This window comes from Oratosquilla oratoria, chromosome 10 (genome assembly GCF_046742065.1).
Source record: "Oratosquilla oratoria isolate Oo_2021 chromosome 10, ASM4674206v1, whole genome shotgun sequence".
NCBI classification, from domain to species: Eukaryota; Metazoa; Arthropoda; class Malacostraca; order Stomatopoda; family Squillidae; genus Oratosquilla; species Oratosquilla oratoria.
The window spans coordinates 26,515,138-26,534,716 of NC_134786.1; the positions used below are offsets into that span (position 1 = coordinate 26,515,138).

The window sequence follows — 19,579 nt, forward strand, 5'->3', positions numbered from 1 at the left end:
CCTTCTATGTACCATAATTGTATATATTTTTGTTTTATATTGAGTGTCTCACTCAACCATGTAAATGCATACTTCTGCCACATTGTAGATATATACTGTACTACAAAAACTGATGTAGTGGCAACCCTTACAGCCTTCGTGGTCAGTTACCTTGCCTCTTAGCGCAGATCACGACTGGCTCTGGACAAGACAGCTGACTGCAATTCTACTAGAGTAAATCCGTAGAACCGAACCGCCTTTACTTGTTCTGTTACTCTAATCGCCTCCAAAGTGTCAATCACAACCTTCCACACACACACAGACACACACACGCACGCACACACACACACACACACACACACACACACACACACACACACACACACACACACACACACACACACACACACACACACACACACACACACACACACACACACACACACACACACACACACACATTTAACACGACTCGTGGCGCAGTGGCAGAGATCTTGGCTGTCACTACGACGGTCCGGGTCCAAATCTCGCCCAGGCTGATACAATTTCAGTATCGCTGCGCTCCGGGTCGTTAATTCAACTCTCGTAGGCGGGGAGCTGGGTGTGTGTGTGCGTGTAAGGTCACAGCATTACCCATAGATCGGTGATATATGAGCTCTGAGCCCTCTACCATGAGAGAAATAGCTGTCTATCACGAGTCCAACACGTGATCCAAGACCATCGTGAATCACACACACACACACACACACACACACACACACACACACACACACACACACACACACACACACACACACACACACACACACACACACACACACACACACACACACACACACACACACACACACACACACAAAGGATTACAAAGGATTACAAAGGCGGAACATGCCGACAGTAGACCTTTTGATCCATATCTAGGTCGGATGCGAAAAAAAATCATATTAATAATAAAATAGTAAATGAAAACTATGATAATGTAAATAACAAATAAAATACATAAATAAATGCATAGGTATACTTAAATAATAAACAAACAGGTAAATAGTAAATAATAATAAATTGACATATAACTAATAATAAATGAAAATCAGACAGACAAATGATAACAAAACAAAAACAAATAATATAAGATAAATTATAATCATTACAGCATCTTACTTAGGTATTTATCTAAATGATTCTTAAAGCTTCGAACTGAACTACATTGCACTACCTGTGCAGGAAGTTTATTCCATTCATTAACTACACGGTTGGCAAAGTTGTTTCTACCTACTTCCAAACTGAATCTATTTCCGGACAGTTTGAGACCATTGTTTCTTGTCTGATTCTCATTCAATGTAAAAATTTGGTCACTTTTGATGTTGTCAATTCCCTTTAGAATTTTAAAGACCTGTATCAAGTCACCTCTGAGTCTACGCTTTTTTAGGGAAAATAGATTCATATGTTTTAGTCGATTTTCGTATGATTTATTTTTGATATTTGGAATCAGTTTTGTGGCTCGCCGTTGTACTTTTTCCAATCTGTCAATGTCTTTAATGAGATTCGGTGACCATACGGAAACAGCATATTCCAAATGTGGACGAACTAACGATTTATATAGCTTGTTAATGAGTGATGGACTTTTGAAATCAAAAGATCGCGCAATCAGTCCTAGAATCTTATTTGCTTTCTCAGAGGTTGAAATACACTGCTTGGATGATTTGAGGTCGTTACTGATAATTACGCCGAGATCTTTTTCACTATCCACTTTTGTTAACGAATTTCCAAATAACTTGTAATCGTACTTACTGTTATTTTTACCTATGTGCATTACCTTGCATTTACTTGTGTTAAATTTCATTAGCCACTTTTCAGACCATTGCTGTAATTTGTCTAAATCTTCTTGAATATCTAATTGGTTTAAGTGATCATTTGCCACTCCGCACAGTTTTGTATCATCAGCAAATTTGGAAACAGTAGATTTTAGTCCATGGTCTATATCATTTATATATACTATGAATAGAAGTGGCCCAAGATCGGAACCCTGAGGAACTCCACTTGTAACATTTTTCCATCCAGAAGTTTTTCCATTTAAAACAACTCTCTGTTTTCGACCATTCAACCAATTACTAGTCCAACCTAATAGGCTACCACTTATTCCATGCAAAGCTAATTTAGTAAGTAGTCTTTCGTGTGGGACGGTATCAAAAGCTTTTGCAAAGTCTAGATATACTATATCTATATTTTTTCTTTTGTCATAATTCGAGATAACTGTGTTGTAGAATTCGAGTAAGTTAGTCACGCAAGAACGTTTCCTTCTGAAACCATGCTGGCTATCATTTATCAAACGGTTACTTTCTAAATGATGTTCGATAGCATCTCTGATGATAGTTTCCACACACACACACACACACACACACACACACACACACACACACACACACACACACACACACACACACACACACACACACACACACACACACACACACACACACACACACACACACACACACACACACACACACACACACACACACACACACACACACACACACACACAGATCGGCAAATAATGAGCTCTGAGCTCACTGCCGTAGGGTGGTGTTTGGCTGTCTCGACAGAGACTGCAGCAGATCCGAGGTGAATACACACACACACACACACACACACAGTACTAAAAAGAATATAAAGAAATTAGAAAGAATACAAAGAGCAACGACAAAGTTGGCATCAACTCTCTCCAAATTAACATACGATCAAAGATTGTCCAAATTGGAAATACCAACTCTGGAACAAAGAAGAGAAAGAGGAGATCTGCTGACTATTTATAGAATCATGAAAGGAATGGAAATCCTAGATAGGGATGATCTATTAAAATGGGACATAGGAAAAACAAGAGGGCTCGAAAAGAAACTGATAAAGGATAACTATAGATAAGATCTGGAAAAAAAACAGCTTCCTACATAGAGTGCTGGATACCTGGAATAAATTAGATAAGGAAACAGTGTGTGCAAACACTATTCAAGACTTTAAGAAAATAACTTGATGTTGAAAAATACAATGGCGGGTCACCACGAGCATAGCTCCCTTCCCGTATAATACAACTAGGTAAATACACACACACACACACACACACACACACACACACACACACACACACACACACACACACACACACACACACACACACACACACACACACACACACACACACACACACACACACACACACACACATACACACACACACACACGTATCAACCGCCAAACTGTAAAAACGTATCTTCTGGAGCTCCCGAGAATTACATATGTAGAACGGAACTTCTCAGCACTACAAGGATTGTAGGACACCTAGGTTGTGTTAAACAGAAAGGGGAACACTTGTGGAGGCCCGCGATGGTTTAATGCAATGAATATGTGAATATCGAGGAAAAATGCAAGGAAATGAAATTAGACTAGAAAATGGCGATGAAGTGGAACCAAACGTAAATATGGGCGTAGAGACCTCTAGTGGAGTGAGAACGAGAAGTAGTGTAAACATGAGAGTGGAAACTCAGAGAAGATTCCTAAAGGGTAGCGAAGACGAAATTTTTTCTGTATTTGATAGGTACGAGGAAGCAAACCTGAGTAGAATTACAGACGTATAAAAGGAAATGAGATTTAGGAAGAGTACATGTAGTCAAGAGATTATGGAACTAAAGAAAAAGAATATGGGGCTAAAGAAAGAGTATCTCGAAATAAGCAAGGAAGTGAGTGATTTAAAGAAAAAGTTAAATAAATAATGAGGTAAGTGAATTAAAAAAAAAAAAACTAATTGAGATAAAAAATGAAAAGGAGAGGATGAAAAACAAAGATACCACTAATAATGTAACCTAAAAAAAGAGGTGAATGAACAAATACTCGTAAAGGCAATGACCGAGAAAATTGGAGGAAATATAGAAGAAAACTTAAAGAAAATCAGCAAAGAATGGAAAAAAATATCAAGAGAGCGAAAAGATAGTTTTTAAAGAAATTGTACAACAACAAATGCAGGAGAATGCCAAAGATATAGTTATTCGAGTAATCAAAGAAAAATAAAATTGGGTTAGAGATACAGTGGATAAAAAGAAGAGAAAAATATCAAGAAAAATTCTGCAAGCAGTACAAGACAAAAAGCAAGAAATAAAAAAGGAAATAAAAGAAGTGCATAGGATGGGACAATATATAAAAGAAAAAATCGACCTCTAAAGATCAAATTAAGGCAATAAAATCGTAGCGGAAGAGATATTAGCAAAAGCAGGAAAATGAGCATACAGTGAACACTATAAATGTATGTGGATAAAAAGAGAAATAAATGATGAGGAAAGAAAAATAGAGGAGACACTAAAAAGTAAAGTTAGAAAGAAAAAAAAAAGACAGAGAGAGAAAGAGAGAGAAAAGAACGGAGATCGACAAAAAGATGTTTTATTGGAGAGTGTTAGATATGAGGCTGAGAAATTTGTATATTCAAGTCAAAGAAACGAAAGGAACAGAGAACGAGATGAAGAGAAAAAATAAAAGTGGCGTATGCTAACATAGATGGATTGATGTCAGTACTAAGTGAACTAAATGATTACCTGTCAGAAGAAAATCAGATATAATGAGAAATGTGGAGACGAAATTAAGGTGTCTGTTACCACCAAATAGTGTTGGACATGGGTTATATAATCACTGGATTAAAAATAAAAAAGAGAAACAGGGTGGAGTCATGTTTTTTTTTGGCTAAGAAAAACTTAAATGTGACAAAGGTTACAGTTGGAGAAAACAGTGTGGAAATAATCATGATAAGAGGTGAAGATAGTGACATGAAAAGTAGAAAGTTTGTTGTGATTTATGTCCGCCCAAAAACGGGTTCTTGGAAAGAGAGCGATTATTCTAAAATGTTAGATGTCACAAGACATTCATTAAATAAGATACTGAAGTATAGAGGAAAAGTGGTACTTATGGGAGATTTTAACTGCAAAGAAGTCTGTTGGGAAAAGATGATAGTAAACATACAATGACACAATGGGTAAAAGAAAATACCAGATATAGAAAAAAGAAAAGCCATCGAGACTAGACTTAATATTTACATCGGAACATGAAATAGTGGATAAAACTGAATATAAATCAGCAATTGGGAAGAGTGACCACATACTACTTGAGTTTGAACTAAAGGAGGAAATATATGTAGAAAGAAATGAGAAATATAGAAAAGGAAGACTGATGTATAACAAAACGGACTTTGGGAAACTTGGGAGTTTTTTTTTCAAAAAGCATGTTGGGAAAAAATCTATAATGAAGAGACACAAGTGGAAGAAAATGGATGATTTTGATGAAAATCTGTAATGGAGGAGTGGATAAATATGTGCCAAGACATAAACAGGAAAAGGTGCATATTAAGTGCTGATTTAACAGAAGGTGCAGTGAGGCGAAAGATAGAAGAAATGAAGCTTAGAAAAGATAGAAGAAAAAAAAAAATCTTGAAAGTGGCAAATATATATCAATCAAAGAAATAAATATGTAGGAGTACGCAGGGGAGAAAAAAGAAACCATGAAAAAGACATGGTAAAAAAATGTAAAGACCAACCAAAACTATTCTATAGATATGTGAACAGTAAACTAAAAAACAATCAGGATCTAGTGAAATAGCACCAAGGGAATATAGAATACACAGAAGATAGAGAAATGGCTGAAGTCATGTCAGTGTTCACTAGAGAAAATATACAACATTGGGATGAAGGGAATGAAGTGCGATTCCCATCCATGAGGGAAATAATAGTAACCCGAAAAGAAATAATGGATCAAATAATGAAGAGAAAGAGGTGACTTGTTGACTATCTACAGGATCATGAGAGGTATGGAAGTCCTTGATAGAGAAGACTTACTAAATTCGGATAAGAGAAATACAAGGGGACATGAAAGGAAGCCAAAAAAGCACAGTTATAGAAGAGACCTGAAAAAGAACTGCAAAAACCCTACACTAATTTAAGAGCAAATTAGTGTAACGGGGTTGCTACATAGGAGGGGGGCTTAGTGCGGGCGAGAAATACCTTAATGGTGATATCTTCGTTTTGTTAAGAATATGATCTGGCGATTACAGGTTGGGATGTCAGGTGAGATAAGGTTTCTCACCCAGGCAGGCCTTCTGTCAGATCCTTGACCTGGGCAGACCTATGCTGGGTCCGTGACCTCGGCAGTTCTCCTGCCAAATACTTGACCTAGGCAGTTCTATCTACAACGGGTGCAGCCGTTCGTTAATAAGTACGATGGGTGCTGTTGTTGTGGGTTGCCGTATGGGAGATGTGTTAGTAATGAAATATAGATATGGGTGTTAATTCCTTTGTATAGGGGTTAGTTGTATGGTTGGTGGGCGTGGCTATATATGGCGTATATATATTAAGTTCCGGTAATGTAATTAGGGTAGGTATGAGAAAGGGTTCATTAGGTCTGTCTGGTGACATTAAGCATTTCCGTGTCGTGGATACTACGGGAGCGTCATGTTTGTCTTGCGTTGCATTATTGAGTCAAGTTGTTTTAGTGATTGAGGATTTTGTCATGTCTGCAAGATTGGGGTTCTTGCTAAAGAAGAGTACCATCTTGCATGTGTGTGGATCACGTGCATGGTTGGTGATGGTTAGTGAGGGTTACATTAGACACTGCGAGATACAAAGACAGGACGCAACGAGCGTAGCTCCCCTTCCCGTAAGATATAACTAGGTTAAGATAAGTACAATACAAATACACACGTACACACACACACACACACACACACACACACACACACACACACACATACACACACACATACACACACACACACACACACACACACACACACACACACACACACACACACACTTACACACACACACACACACACACACACACACACACACACACACACACACACACACACACACACACACACACACACACACACACACACACACACACACACACACACACACACACACACACACACACACACACACACACACACACACACATACAGAGAGAGAGAGAGAGAGAGAGAGAGAGAGTAATTCTAAATTCTTATCACACAAACCTCAGCATCACCTTCACCACTACCACCACCACAACCACAACCCCCACCATCGTCACCACCGCCACCACCACCACCACCACCACCACCACCACGGCCACCACCACCACCACCACCACGGCCAATACCACTAGTCTGGTCCAAGCGTGAAAAAATCGCTGCCAGGTATTCTTTTTCCAAAATGGGTTTGCGGGTAAAATGTTTTCTTACAGTAATTGGGTATTGGCTCCCCGTTCGGGTGTCAGGTCATGTTGGATCAGGTCGGTTCAGGTCAGATCAGGACGAGCCACGTCTTGGGGTCAATTGCCTTAGGAGCTAATTACACCGTCCTCCATCATGATTCATACCTCCCCTCCTACCCACTTTCCTCTGTTCCCTCCTCCCCTCCAACGCCCATCACTCAACCTCCTGAACCATACGTGTTCATCTGTTACCGGAGAGGGGGAGGGAGGCGAAGGGAGAGGGATGTTTTGAGTATCGCTCACGCTTTTGTTCATTTTTTTTTTCTTTTTTTTTTTAATCCTTTCCGGTCCGTGGTCAAATCCCTCCCACCACCTCCCAACCCTCGCTCCCTTCTTCCTCTCGTTTCAAATTGTCCCTCATTCGATCTTGCATTTTCTGTTGCATATTCATTTTTCTTTTCAAATTTTCGATACTCTCTTCCCTTCTGAATGGTAGGGTTTAAAACAACGCATAATTAAAACAAGTAGATAAGCAAATGAATAAGTAAATCAATTAATAATCAAATGGGTAAATCAATCAATCAATAAGTTGATCAATCCTTCAATCAATGAACCAATCAATAAACAATGAATAGATGAATTAATGAATGATTATATAGATAGGTAAATAAATAGATAAAAATGAATGAGCAAATTAGAAATAAAGGAATAGATAAAAAAATAGAAAAATAATGAAATAGAATAAATGAATAATTGAATAAGTAGATAAAAAACAAGTAAATGAATAAATAAACCAATAAATAAGTCAATATATAAATAAATACATAAATGAAAAATAAATAGATAAATAGATGAATACATAAATGAATGAATAAAGAAATAAACTGATAGATAAATGAACAGATAAATAAATGAATAAATAAATACATAAATAGCTAAGTAAATCAATAAATTACTAGATGAATAATAAAATAAAAAATGGGGAAGGACTGTACATATATTTAGCCAAGAAACGAAGTTCATTTCTAGAATCATATAATATAACTGATATAACAAATGTTTTCTTTCTCGATTTCTGAAAACCTCCAAGACGGTCCTCGCTAAGGAGGACCTTGAACGTCACTACGTGTACACCAGGAGGCGCTAAGTAGCTGCGGCCAAACCCGTCACCTTAGCCCTGTTGTTATGCGCTTTGGGGATTGTTGGGGCAAGTAACAGTCACTGCAGGGAATACTGTTGACAAAATCAAAGACACGATGATTGCAGATCGATGATGACGGAAGCGCGTCCATGCACTTGTACGCAATGATCTCCAAATGACCCAAATCTTCTTGGACTTGACCAGAAACAGATTCGGCACAAAATTTCAAATTCATTTATTTATTTATTTATTCATTTATTTATTTATTTATTTATTTATTTATTTATTCATTTATCTAATTACTTGATATATCTATTCATCTATTTTTATCCTATTACTTTATTCATTTATTTACCTATTTATCTATTTGAAAAAAATTTCATCTATTTCATTCTATCTAACCATATAATCATATTTTAATCTATCTTACTGCTTATGGTGACAAACCTGCGATTATTCCATAGGTTCTCATACGTATAAGGCTAGTTTCTCTTATTTATTAATTTCATTACATTTACATAAATTTTTGTGCATGCAATCTGTACCATTTTCTTTCTTTACAAACGACAGACCTCCCCGCCAAGATGGACATCTCTCTATCTACAGAGGAGTTGTTTCATGAAGATAACCAGTTTCCTCGTTGCACCGGTAGTGCCTACCACGTGTGGTTTATTTACTGTACACGAAGAATCTAAGTAGGTGTTGGAATCACCCACTTCACAATAGATTTCAACCATATAATAACATTTGAAAAAAAAAAAAGACTTGCTTCCGATGACAATGAATTTTTAACAAACATAAACGGGCTTAATCTTGCATAGCCATTTAATCTGAGCCCAACTTTACAGCTGGAGCTGCTATACTCACTCGCTCTGGGGCGTCATCAGCTAAATATAGACCAGCTGATCATCAAGGACTCCAAAATAATTAGAAACAGCTGAGACGGAAAAAAAAAAAACACAAAAAAAATAGAGTGAGCGTCTCGATGTCATTTTCAGATTGCTGTCCATGACTATATTCGGCATGAACAGTGTTCACACGCATTTAGTGGCAGACTATTCACATGAACATATAAAGCAATGTTGTTGGGGCGAGCCAGTCATGATCGTGCACGTTTGTGACTGTGAGCTGAACTTGTTCTCAGCTTTCAGTAAAGACCTATTCGACAGGAAGATTTCCATCATTGACATAGGTTCTGGAGTCGCCTGTTGCTGTTGTTGTTTAGCCCATGGTGTCAGTGCTTTATTACACTGGCGTTATGTAGGAAGCCGGTCGCCTCTCCGTGTCTCTCCCATCTGAGCCTCCTCCACCCCTGATATGTGGTGGTTGTGTTAGGCACTCATAGCTAAGGTGCCAGCTTTTGGGTGCTGAGAGTCATTCCATACGGTCCTATTCCGATTGTGGTTCTCTCTCCTTGATGACCCGTTTTAAATAGCTCAACGTTCACATAACCCTAAATCCAGCTTTCCTCATTCCAAAATTCCCATGACGGTAAAGCCTCCCTCATCCCCAGCACTTCCCTCCACACCATGAAAAAAAAAAAAAAAAAAAAAAAGCGCCGTTGGACAGCGGCGCGGGCCCGTAGTCTGTTAATGGAAGTTCTTGTATCTGGTCACACCTGATTGGTCCATTTTGATTGACACTTGGTGATTGGCTGCTTTAATTCCAACTTTGCGTGGCTGACCACCGATGCTCTTGCAGGGTTTCCTGTTCTTGTTGCTATTATTTACGGTCTCGCTGGTGATATTGTTGCAATTTTTTAAATCATATCAATATTAGTAGAAGGCGCTGCAGTTCGCTGTGTGTGTGTGTGTGTGTGTGTGTGTGTGTGTGTGTGTGTGTGTGTGTGTGTGTGTGTGTGTGTGTGTGTGTGTGTGTGTGTGTGTGTGTGTGTGTGTGTGTGTGTGCATGTGTGTGTGTGTGTGTGTGTGTGTGTGTGTGTGTGTGTGTGTGTGTGTGTGTGTGTGTGTGTGTGTGTGTGTGTGTGTGTGTGTGTGTGTGTGTGTGTGTGTGTGTGTGTGTGTGTGTGTGTGTGTGTGTGTTTACCTAGTTTACCTAGTTATATTATACGGGAAGGGGAGCTATGCTCGTGGTGACCCATTTTTGTATCTCGCAAGATCAAGTTTGTTCTTAAATTCTTGTAATGTATTTGCACACACTATTTTTCATCCAGTTTGTTCCATATATCTATCACTCTGTGTGGGAAGCTATTCTTTTTCAGATCTCTTCTGTAGTTATCCTTTTTGAGTTTCATTGCATGTCCTCTTGTTTTTCCTGTGTCCCACTTTAATAAGTCCTCTCTATTGAGGCGTTCTTTTCCTTTCATAATTCTGCAGATAGTTAGTAGGTCCCCTCGTTCTCTTCTTTGTTCCAGGGTTGGCAATTCCAGTTCGGCCAGTCTTTGTTCATATGTCAGTTTTGAAAGTGTTGGGGCCATCTTTGTCGTTGCTCTTTATATTCTTTCTAATTTTCTTATATTCTTTTTTGTACTGGATGACCATATCGGCGCTGCATATTCCAGTTTTGGCCTTATCAGTGTTTGTAATACTTTCTTAATAATTTCCTTATCCAGGTTTTTAAAGGCTTCCTTTATTGATCTCAACAAATTGTATGTTTCTCCGACTATTTTACTTATATGTTTATCTGGCGAGATGTCTTTGGTGATGATAACTCCTAGGTCCCTTTCAGAATTTACTTTCTTTACTTCTTTTCCGTCCATTTTATACTGTCCTGATATTCTATTCTTGTTTTTTTCCAAATTCAATTATACTACACTTCTTGATGTTGAATTATCCCTCCCATCTCTTGATCTACTCTGAGACTTTGTTCAGATCACTCTGTAACGAGTCGCAGTCTATTTCGGAGTTTATTCTCTGTAATAACTTTGCGTCATCCGCAAAGCAGTTCATGTAACTTTCAATACCTTCGTCCATGTCATTTACATATATAGTAAACATTATCGAAACTATTACTGACCCCTGTGGGACGCCACTACTCATTTCTTTCCATTTTGAATATTTGTCTCTGAGCACTACTCTCATTTTTCTTCCATGTAGGAAGTCCTCCATCTAATTCAATAGTTTTCCATGTATGTCTCCTATTGTTTCCAGTTTATATAGCAATTTTCTGTGCGGTACCTTATCAAATGCCTTTTGTAGGTCCAGGAAGGCAGTCTGCCTAGCCATCCCTTTCCTGCAACATATCTATCAATCTTGAATAGAAACAATTCAAATTAGTGGTACATGATCTTCCCTGTCTGAATCCAAATTGCCTCGGGTTCAGTATATTATTCTCCTCCAGATATTTTGTCCCTCTGTCTTTGAAGATTCTCTCACAAAATTTATCTATTGTACTCGTTAGGGACACCGGTCTATAGTTTGTTGGGTCTTCCTTATTTACCCCTTTATATATTGGCACTATATTGGCATTTTTCCAGTTTCCTGGTAGTTTTCCTTCTTTGAGTGAGCATTCAATTATTTTGTATATTTTTCCTGTTAGTTCGTCTATACATTCCTTTAGTATCCAGTTTGCGTGTGACTTGTTAACGTCAAGCTTTAATATTTGATTCCTTATTTCATTCTGAGTAATATCTAATTTCTTCATTGGAGGAAATCTTACTTCAATTCTTACTTCAGCATTTCCTGTTTACTTTTAGCTTGCCGTTTACATATCTATAAAATAATTTGGGTTGGTCTTTACATTTGTCTATGATGTCCTTTTCATAATTTCTTTTCTCTTCTCTACGTATTTTTACATATTCATTTCTTAGTTTGGCGTATATTTTCCATTTTTTTCATCTTTTCCAGGCTTTATGTCCTCTGTATTTTGCCTCACTGCACTTTTTATTATACCAGGATTTTATATATACCCTTTCCTGTTTTGTTTAGGTACATACTTATCCACACCTTCATTATAGATTTCCTTCCAAATTGTCCATTTCTCTTCCACCTTTGTTTCTTCATTATTAAATTTTTCCCAATTTGCTTCATTGAAGGAATTTTCTAAGTTTCTCAAAATCTGTTTTGTTTTACATTAGTCTTCCTTTTCTGTGTTTTTTTTTTTTGTTAATTTCTATATTTGTTTCTTCATTTAATTCTAGTTCTAGTAGTATGTGATCACTTTTTCCAATTGGTGTCTTGTATTCGATTTTATCCCCAATTTTGGGTTCTGATGAGAATATCAAATCCAATCTTGAGGGTTCATTGTCATTTCTATATCTGGTATTTTCGTTGACCCATTGCGTCAATGTGTAATCAATGGTCATTTCCAGTAATATGTTTCCCCAGTGATCTTCTCCACCTTTCACAGTAATTTCTTCCCAACATATTTCTTTCGAGTTAAAACCACCCATAATTACCAGATTTCCTTCTTTCTTAAGTATTTCATTTAGTGTTTTTCTTGTGTCTTCCAGCATTTTGGAGTGTTCCAGATAGTCATTCAATTCATCTATTCCTGATATCAATCCGTCTATGTTGGTATATGTTATCTTTAATCTTTTTTTCTTTTCTTCCTTTTCTTCTTGCTCCTTCATTTCCTTTTCCCTTATGTACCATTTCCTCAGTCTCAAGTCCATCACTCTCCAAAAAAAAAAAAAATTCTCGTTCTTTTCCTTAGCTTCCTCTTTAAGTGTTTTTTTCCTTTTCTTTTTCCTCATCACTCAGTTCCTTTTTTATCCATAGATTTTTTTAGTTATTACTTTTTGCTAGTTTTCCTAGGTTTGTTAATATTTCTTCTGCTATACGCTGCGAATATGGTTTTACTATGAGAGGTCTATTCTTCCCTTTAGAATATTGCCCATCCTGTAGATTTCTTCTATCGCCTTTTCAAATCCTTGCCCCTCCTCCTATATTTCTTCTAGTATTTCTGTCACTATATTCTTCTCTTCTTTTTCCCTTTGGAAACATATTAGACCATGTTTCTATTTGCATGCCATTTTATAATTACCAGGGTTAAATAATCATCAACCCTTCTCATGCATGGCGTCAAACGGTACACATTTTAAATAACATTATGAAGAAATCACGAAAAAAAAGTTAAAACTCATTCACTCAGCAATGACTCATACATGAACTCTTAAACACACTTGTATAAGGTCACAGCCATACTTGCAAATAGGATCATATATGAGATCTGAGCTTTCATTCGAGAGGGAAATAACTGTCTATCACGAGTACAACACATAATCCAAGACAATGAATCACACTGCATAAACGTACAATGTTTGTCAGTGCCACTTACCAGTGACCTTGTGCAGTTGACCTACAGCTGTGATCTCGGTCAAGACATTGTATGTGTGTGTGCGTGCGCGCGCGCGCGTGTGTGTGTGTGTGTGTGTGTGTGTGTGTGTGTGTGTGTGTGTGTGTGTGTGTATTCACCTCGGATCTATTCACCTCGGATCTGCTGCAGCCTCTTTTCGAGACAGCCAGACACCACCCTACGGCAGTGAGCTCAGAGCTCATTATTAGCAGATCTCTGGGTGGGTCTGAGACCACTCACACTCCACACACCGGGAATGCAAGGTCACAACTCCTTGACTAACGTCCCGTACCTACTCGCTGCTAGGTGAACAGGGGCTACACGTGAAAGGAGACAAACCCAACTTGTCTCCGCCCGGCCGGGGAATCGATCCCCGGTTCTCCGGCTTGTGAGGCCAGTGCCTTACCAATCCGCCACCGGGCCGTGTGTGTGTGTGTGTGTGTGCGTGCGCTCGCGCAAGCAAGCAAGCGATTCACCATGGTATTGGATCACGTATTGGACAGCTATTACCCTCCAAGATGAAAGCTCAGAACTCGTATATGGTCGATCTATGGGTAATGCTCTGATATTACATGGACACACACACACACCCAACTCCCTGCCCACGAGAGTTGGAGTAACGGCTCGCATAGCAGCGATACTGAAACTATTTCAGCCCTGGGCGGGATTCGAACTCGAGCCGCTGTAGTCGTGATTGTGAACGCTACCATTGCGCCGTCGAGCCGTGTGTGTGTGTGTGTGTGTGTGTGTGTGTGTGTGTGTGTGTGTGTGTGTGTGTGTGTGTGTGTGTGTGTGTGTGTGTGTATGAGTGTGTGTGTGTGTGTGTGTGTGTGTGTGTGTGTGTGTGTGTATGAGTGTGTGTGTGTGTGTGTGTGTGTGTGTGTGTGTGTGTGTGTGTGTGTGTGAATGTTGTGTGTGTGTGAATGTTGTGTGTGTGTGTGTGTGTGTGTGTGTGTGTGTGTGTGTGTGTGTGTGTGTGTGTGTGAATGTTGTGTGTGTGTGTTTGTGTGTGTGTGAATGTTGTGTGTGTGTGTGTGTGTGTGTGTGTGTGTGTGTGTGTGTGTGTGTGTATGTGTGTGTGTGTGTGCTCGCGTGTGTGTGTGCGCGCGCACGTGTGTGTGCGTGTGTGTGTGCGCGCACGTGTGTGTGCGTGTGTGCGTGTGTGTGTGCGTGCGTATATGTGTGTGTGTGTATGTGTGTGTGTGTGTGTGTGTGTGTGTGTGTGTGTGTGTGTGTGTGTGTGTGTGTGTGTGTGTGTGTGTGTGTGTGTGTGTGTGTGTGTGTGTGTGTGTGTGTGTGAATGTTTTGTGTGTGTGTGTGTGTGTGCATGTGTGTGTGTGTGTGTGTGTGCGCGTGTGTGTGCGTGTGTGTGTGTTTTTCAACCATAAGTTGTTGTTGTTGTTATTATTATGGCCTGTAATTTGCCAACGTCTCTATTCTCGTGGATACTCCCGCACCACTGTCCTTACGTACGGTATGATCACTCTCAACTCTGAATGTTTGGGGTGTATTTCCCCCAAAACTGTACATGATAGACCAATTACTTGGCTGGAGTGTGGAAGGATATACGAATCAAGAATTAGGCTTCAGTTATTTCTGCTGGCATCACCGCCAAAAATCACAGCGTCACCACCCAACGTCACTCATCTCATAAGACTTTACCGGAGCACTGTTGCCATTGATCGTTGACGGACTGCCATAAGAGAGTAAGTTAGCAAGTGTGTTATTGTAGTTTCAGGAGACCGTTGCTTTGATTCCACTAGAGGGTGATCAAGATCTGATACACCTCATTTAGAACATTTTCTCTGCTGAGACTTTCGGCTTGAGAAAAGTTGCTTAGTGGAGCGAGATCACTTGGCACTCACCAGAAGAAGATATGGTGTGATGCCACTCTGAAGTGAAATGAGTGAGACAGTTTTAACATTTGATAAGTAGATGACCAGATAAATAGATAGATGAATTGATAAATTAATAAACAAATAAAAAAGTAGTAAATAAGTAAATTAAAAATACATAAATGAATGGACGTAAATTAGAAATGAATTAATAAATAGATAAATGAAGATAAACAAATGAAAAATAAAAACAGAATAATGATAAAAGAAAACAAGATAAAAACAATAGATTGATTATATTACTATACAGAGAAAATAAGGCAAGCATAGAAATAGTTGTTCTAGCCTAATTTTGGGAAGCTGATTTCAGATACGAAACCGGTTTTCATTTATCACCTCTAGTTTTTGAGTTATACAGGTATACATGTACATAAAAATGTATATGGGGGACTAGATGTGTTCTATCTAAGGCACTGTGTTGTTTCTTAATTAGAAATTTTAGGAATTGTAGTCTTTTCAAAAGAAACTAGGTACTCCAGCATTTCCATTGCCCACTCAGTCCACCTGAAGGAGTCGCATGACAACATGAAGCTTCTTTGGAAGCTGTCAAGTACAATCAATACCAGTGGAGTCTCTGTGGGGGACCTCAAGGTCATTGGACTCCTTATGGGCATACAAGCGGGTTTCACTAAGTACTGTCGCTTTCTCTGTCTCTGAGACAGCCAGACTGTGTCCAAAGTCTACAATCAGTGTCTTAGGAGCACTTTCTTGCCTGGTGAGGTGAACACAGCGTCCAAGAAAATACTCTGGTGGACATCAACAAGATGCTTCTTCCTCAACTTCATATCAAGCTTGGTCAAATAAAAGAATTTCGTGAAGGCCATACACAAAAATGGCACTACCTTCTAACATTCGTGCACTCTATTCTCGTCTCTGAGTTTTATGATGATATGTGATGTCGAATGTTACTAAAAGTTCACTTTCTCCACTCCCATCTCAACTTCTTCCCTCCGAGCTTCATAGCAGTGAGTGATGAGCATGGAGAAAGGTTTCGCCAATATATTACTGAGATGGAGAGAAACTATGAAGGCAAGTGGAACCCAATCATGATGGGGACTTCTGCTGGATGCACTTGTGTGACATTCCGGAGGCAAAGAACGCAAGATCGTCAGATAGAATTCACTAATAACTGGTTGCTAAACTATGATTTATGTGTATTATATTATCCACGTAATTTAGTTCCATCAGTACTCTGAACCAATAATATTTTGTTCTGTAATAAGCCATTGTAAGAGATGAAATGAACACATTAGGTTTCGAATTCAAATGCAGTATAATTAAAAAGAGACATCTGACAGAACAAAAACTATAAGTGATAGGTTAAAACTGTTCAGAATTTTTTTCACCACATTGAAATAGTAAAAATACACATGTTTATATACTTGTCTCAGAGAAAGAGAGCAAAAAGTGTACCAGTGTTATGTATTGCAAGGGTAATGAAGGATTACGCCTCTTGACAACAATAAATCCTATAGGTCAATGATAAGATGGTCTCAACATAGCCTTTCGAGCATATCCTCTTCCTCTTCCTTATCATTCTCATTACTTTTATTCGTCAGAGGTCTCTCTCTCTCTCTCTATCTATCTATCTCTATCTCCATCTCTACCTCTCTCTTTCTCTTGCGCAAGCACACACACACACACACACACACACACACACACACACACACACACACACACACACACACACACACACACACACACACACACACACACACACACACACACACACACACACACACACACACACACACACACACACACACACACACACACACACACACACACACACACACACACACACACACCACACACACACACACTCACACACTCACACACACACACACACACACACACACACACACACACACACACACACACACACACACACACACACACACACACACACACACACACACACACACACACACACACACACACACACACACACACGACTCGTTGGCGCGGTTGGTATAGTCCCTGACTGTCACTACGGTGGTCCGGGTTCGAATCCTACCCAGGGCTGAAATAATTTCAGTATCAATGCGTTTCGAGTCGTCACTCCAGCTCTCGTGGGCTGGGAGTTGGGTGTGTGTGTGCATGTAAGGTCACAGCATTACTCATAGATTGGTCATACGAACTCTGAGCTCTCTTCCGTAGGGGAAATAACTGTCGATCACGAGTTGAGCACATGATCCAAGGACCAAGGTGAACACACACACACACACACACACACACACACACACACACACACACACACACACACACACACACACACACACACACACACACACACACACACACACACACACACACACACACACACACACACACACACACACACACGAGTCGGTGGCACAGTTGGTAGAGTTCCCGGCCGCCAATACGTCGGTCTGTGTTCGAATCCCGCCCAGGCCTGAAATAATTTCAGTATCGCTGCGCTGCGAGTCGTTTCTCCAACTCTCGTGGGCGGAGAGTTGGGTGTGTGTGTGTGCGTGTAAGGTATAAATCGGTCACATATGAGCTCTAAGATTTCTTTCGGGGGGGAAATAGCTGTCGATCACGAGTCCAACACGTGATCCAAGACCATGATGAATCACACACACACACAAACACAGGCACACACTCTTCCATGGGGTAATTTATTCACAAAATACCCAGGCATACCTTATGAAAAACACAAAACTCCTCAACCTCTACATCCCTCAAGGTTTCCAAAACACAAGACAACGCCGATGTAATACTAGGTTTGTTCATTCCATGAGGTGGCCATGATTGATGACGTCATTATGAAGTCGACGGCGATTCATTACGTCATGTCGACGATTTGAACGCGAACATATATTCCAGCTGCAAGAGGACAACTGCTTTTAAAAACTGTCATTTGTATTTGCCAGCAGATACACTCCTTAGGAAAACTGCAAAAATGGTCTATACAAATATTTTCATGTGTATTGAGGTTACTGAAAAGAGAAACTAAGTAGAATTTGACAAAGTATCATTATCTTGTAAAGCTTAATTCACATTGCACATAACGTCAACCATATCAACACCTTAATATACAAGCTGCACAAAAGGGTTTTGAGGATCCCGAATTAGAAACGTACCATTATCTAGCGAGGTCTAATGATTCAAATATCACATCAACCATAATTCCACTTTACAATACACGCTGACAGATGTATGATGCTGTTCAACTGGTCTTGTTATTGAAAGAATGTTTACTTCAAGAAAACATAACAGGGCTATTGATAGAGAATCCTCATTTTTCTCACAGCTATATTCCCCGATCTCGCAACAAATCTAGAAACAAGCTTAGAATAAAAACTTATTCTAATGGAAGGCAGCACAAACATAGAGAACAAGACAGAAAGATATTTATACTAATATTGTCAAGTGAGAAATCTTGGATAATGAGCTGAAAACATATTTCAAGATAACACTGACATCAAATGAGTATTACCTTATCAGCCTGGAACAGCTCTTTTGCTGGAATGCTCTATAATTCGCAATTAAAAAAGAATTTCCATGGTTGGGTTGGCTCGTATGCAATCAAACACAAGTGGATATTTACAACTTTACACTCACGCAAAAAAAGAGAAAGAAAATATACGCGTGATTTCACCTGTCTTACGACTCCAGCACATCTTTCCATCTATTTCATTACTCTTCCTCCTCCTCCTCCTCCTCACCGTGAATATTGAGTGTATAATAAAGTAGCTGTAATGATTTGTTCCATTTACACCCTCATCTCACATATTTTCACACTATACGACCACATTCAAACTCTCCCTCTCTCTCTCTCTCTCTCTCTCTCTCTCTCTCTCTCTCTCTCTCTCTCTCTCTCTCTCTCTCTCTCTCTCTCTCTCTCTCTCTCTCTCTCTCTCTCTCTCTCTCTCTCTCTCTCTCTCTCTCTCTCTCTCTCTCTCTCTCTCTCTCTCTCTCTCTCTCTCTCTCTCTCTCTCTCTCTCTCTCTCTCTCTCTCTCTCTCTCTCTCTCTTTCTCTCTCTCTCTCTCTTTCTCTCTCTCTTTCTCTTTCTCTCTCTCTTTCTCTCTCTCTTTCTCTTTCTCTCTCTCT

The 19,579-nt window shown here is 39.3% G+C and overlaps 1 protein-coding gene across 1 annotated transcript in view; it reads right to left on the minus strand.

Annotated features, from left to right (window-relative positions):
• Window positions 1-9,939: 9,939 nt before the first annotated feature.
• Window positions 9,940-19,579, minus strand: part of LOC143028809 (uncharacterized) — a 202,936-nt gene continuing 193,296 nt past the window's right edge. The window contains exons 7-9 of the mRNA XM_076191172.1: window positions 16,065-16,247; window positions 15,269-15,365; window positions 9,940-10,087 (exon numbers count right to left, since the gene is read on the minus strand). Of these exons, the coding sequence (XP_076047287.1) occupies window positions 9,940-10,087; window positions 15,269-15,365; window positions 16,065-16,247 (428 nt within the window). The remainder of the gene's footprint in view (window positions 10,088-15,268; window positions 15,366-16,064; window positions 16,248-19,579) is intronic.